Source organism: Gouania willdenowi, chromosome 14, assembly GCF_900634775.1.
Source record: "Gouania willdenowi chromosome 14, fGouWil2.1, whole genome shotgun sequence".
NCBI classification, from domain to species: domain Eukaryota; kingdom Metazoa; phylum Chordata; class Actinopteri; order Blenniiformes; family Gobiesocidae; genus Gouania; species Gouania willdenowi.
In genome coordinates, this window is record NC_041057.1 from 10,735,057 (window position 1) to 10,737,574 (window position 2,518).

The 2,518-nt window shown below is 49.4% G+C and overlaps 1 protein-coding gene across 1 annotated transcript; it reads left to right on the top strand.

Annotated features, from left to right (window-relative positions):
- Positions 1 to 824: 824 nt before the first annotated feature.
- On the top strand, positions 825 to 2,274 carry pou4f3 (POU class 4 homeobox 3). The gene is made up of 2 exons (XM_028466866.1): positions 825 to 1,010; positions 1,297 to 2,274. The coding sequence occupies exons 1-2, from the start codon at positions 882 to 884 to the stop codon at positions 2,239 to 2,241; spliced, it is 1,074 nt and encodes a 357-aa protein (XP_028322667.1). The 5' UTR covers positions 825 to 881; the 3' UTR covers positions 2,242 to 2,274.
- Positions 2,275 to 2,518: the final 244 nt, after the last annotated feature.

Consider the following 2,518-nt stretch of genomic DNA (forward strand, 5'->3'; position numbering starts at 1 on the left):
ATTCATGTTGACTGCAAAAATGTGCATCGATGCGTTGTTTAACATTGTAAATTCATGATTAAATCAGGAAGCAGGCCGCTTTCCTCTTCTTTTTTTCTGCATACCATACATGAACTTCTGGGCTCAAGTGTCGCGTCACCATTTACATTGTGAAGAAGAATTGCACAACAGAAGAAGAACCAACCTAAAGTCTCAAAAGTTTGGGACCATTTCACTGAAGACTTATACTACACACATGAGGTAGAACTAACATCTGTAACATGAAACTATAACAGTAATATGTTAGAGTCAAAGCAGAAGAAAACTGTTTTATAAAATAAAATCTCAATAACATTTCAACATGGCTTCAAAACTGTTTTGAACCCCGCAAACTCTGCGTATGATTGTGAGATCCACCATCACCCTAAATTGAACTTTAAAAATTATCCAATGGATTTAGAAAAAAAATGCTTTAGCTATAATAAAGATTTTCCACAGGACCGCATTAATTGTTTGAATGTCAGCAAATAAACCATAGGGTAGGGTTTGTAGAAAACTGAATCGTCTTGAGACCACCTGTGCATTTTGAAACATCAAATTGCATAACAGAGAACGCTTTAAAAGAAAATTAAATAAACATTCTCTTCTTTAGGAACATGCCTGAAAACGTGCGCGACCAGCTTTAGCGTTTTTTTAGGAAACCTCCTTCATTACGCACGGTGCTGCAACCTGTAAACTGAGCAGGGGAGCCGGGGAGAGGGAGGGGGAAGGGTGGGGGTGAGGATGGATGGAGGTGGGGTGGGGGGACGCGCAGGACGCCGAACAGCTCAGTCTGCTGAAGGAGCGCTGGAGGAGCACGCTCCGGTGGAGGCCGTCCTACTCGGGTGGCTCGCTCTGTGAGGATGATGATGATGACCATGAATGGGAAGCAGCAGCACTTCTCCATGCACCCGGGCCTGCACGAGCACAAGTTCCCCGGCCTGCACGCGGGCTCGGAGGGGGTGCGCAGAGTGTGCGTGTCTGCCCCGCAGGTACGTAACGTTCCTGGGTGGGAGAGGGAGAAGAGATTGGGAGGGGGGTTAATCACTAGGAATGTCCTGGGAATGTGTGTAGTTGATTTGACAGGACTTTGTTCCATCCCTCCCTCCCTATCTCTCTCTCCCTGTGTCCCCCCCCCCCGCTCATGCTTTCATATGAATTTTTATGACCTGCGCTTTGAGGAGGGTTCACTGCTTGCCTTTGGAAAATGTTTTTAGATCCTGAGAGCAGTCTGACACTATTCCCCACTGACTCCACTATGCGCACTCTTGCTTGCAGTTGCAGGGCAATATATTCGGAGGCTTTGATGAGAGCCTGTTGGCTCGGGCAGAGGCTCTGGCAGCTGCTGACACCATTGTCTCTCACGGCAAGAGTCACCCGTTCAAACCAGACGTGACTTACCATACCATGAGCAGTGTCCCCTGCACCTCAGCCTCCTCTTCCTCATCCACGGCGGTGCCCATCATCTCCCACCATCAACACCAGCAGCACCACCTGGGTCAGAGCCTGGAGGCCGGGGACCTCCTGGAACACCTCTCCAGCAGCCTGCAGGCAGTGACTGCAGGGATGGGAGCTCCAGAGCCTCCAGCTGCACCACCACACCACCATCATCATCATCACCACCACCACCAGCACCCTCACCACCACCTGCAGACCATGGGGCAGCTGCACCAGGCGATGCAGGCCACCATGGCGCACCCGCACTCCCTGTCCGTGCACGGAGGCATGGCGTGCGTCAACGACGTGGAGTCCGATCCCAGGGAGCTGGAGGCGTTCGCAGAGCGATTCAAACAGAGGAGGATCAAACTGGGGGTGACCCAGGCAGATGTCGGCTCAGCCCTGGCCAACCTGAAAATCCCCGGCGTGGGATCGTTGAGCCAGAGCACCATCTGCAGGTTCGAATCCCTCACCTTGTCCCACAACAACATGATCGCACTGAAGCCTGTTCTTCAAGCCTGGTTGGAGGAAGCGGAAGCTGCGCATCGGGAAAAAAGCAACAAACCGGACCTTTTCAACGGGGCCGAGCGGAAAAGAAAGCGCACATCCATCGCAGCGCCTGAAAAGCGCTCCTTGGAGGCTTACTTTGCCATCCAACCTCGGCCATCATCCGAGAAAATAGCGGCGATCGCGGAGAAACTGGACTTGAAAAAGAACGTGGTTCGAGTCTGGTTCTGTAACCAACGGCAAAAACAGAAACGGATGAAGTACTCCGCTGTGCACTGAGCGTCACACATATAAATAAAAGAGCCTAATACATTTTTGATCGAGTGATTAATAATAGCCTATAACTAACAAACAGGGAATCATCGTCTGCTCGATCCAAACGGACTTCCAAACGGTTTCACTCACTTTTAATGCACTTATTCTAATGGACTCAAATGTGTAAACGAGGCTTTTTTGTTTTTGTTTGTTTGTTGTTATATTTTTTTGCACATACACTAACTATGGAATTTCACCCAGACTTTTGGTCACATTCAGGGATTTTAATTCATTTTTAACC

Bases quoted from the DNA above. Each gene is read 5' to 3' on its own strand.
- pou4f3 (XM_028466866.1), top strand. From the start codon at position 882: ATGATGATGATGACCATGAATGGGAAGCAGCAGCACTTCTCCATGCAC. The intron at 1,011-1,296 runs GTACGTAACGTT...TCTTGCTTGCAG, and splicing joins TGTGCGTGTCTGCCCCGCAG to TTGCAGGGCAATATATTCGG.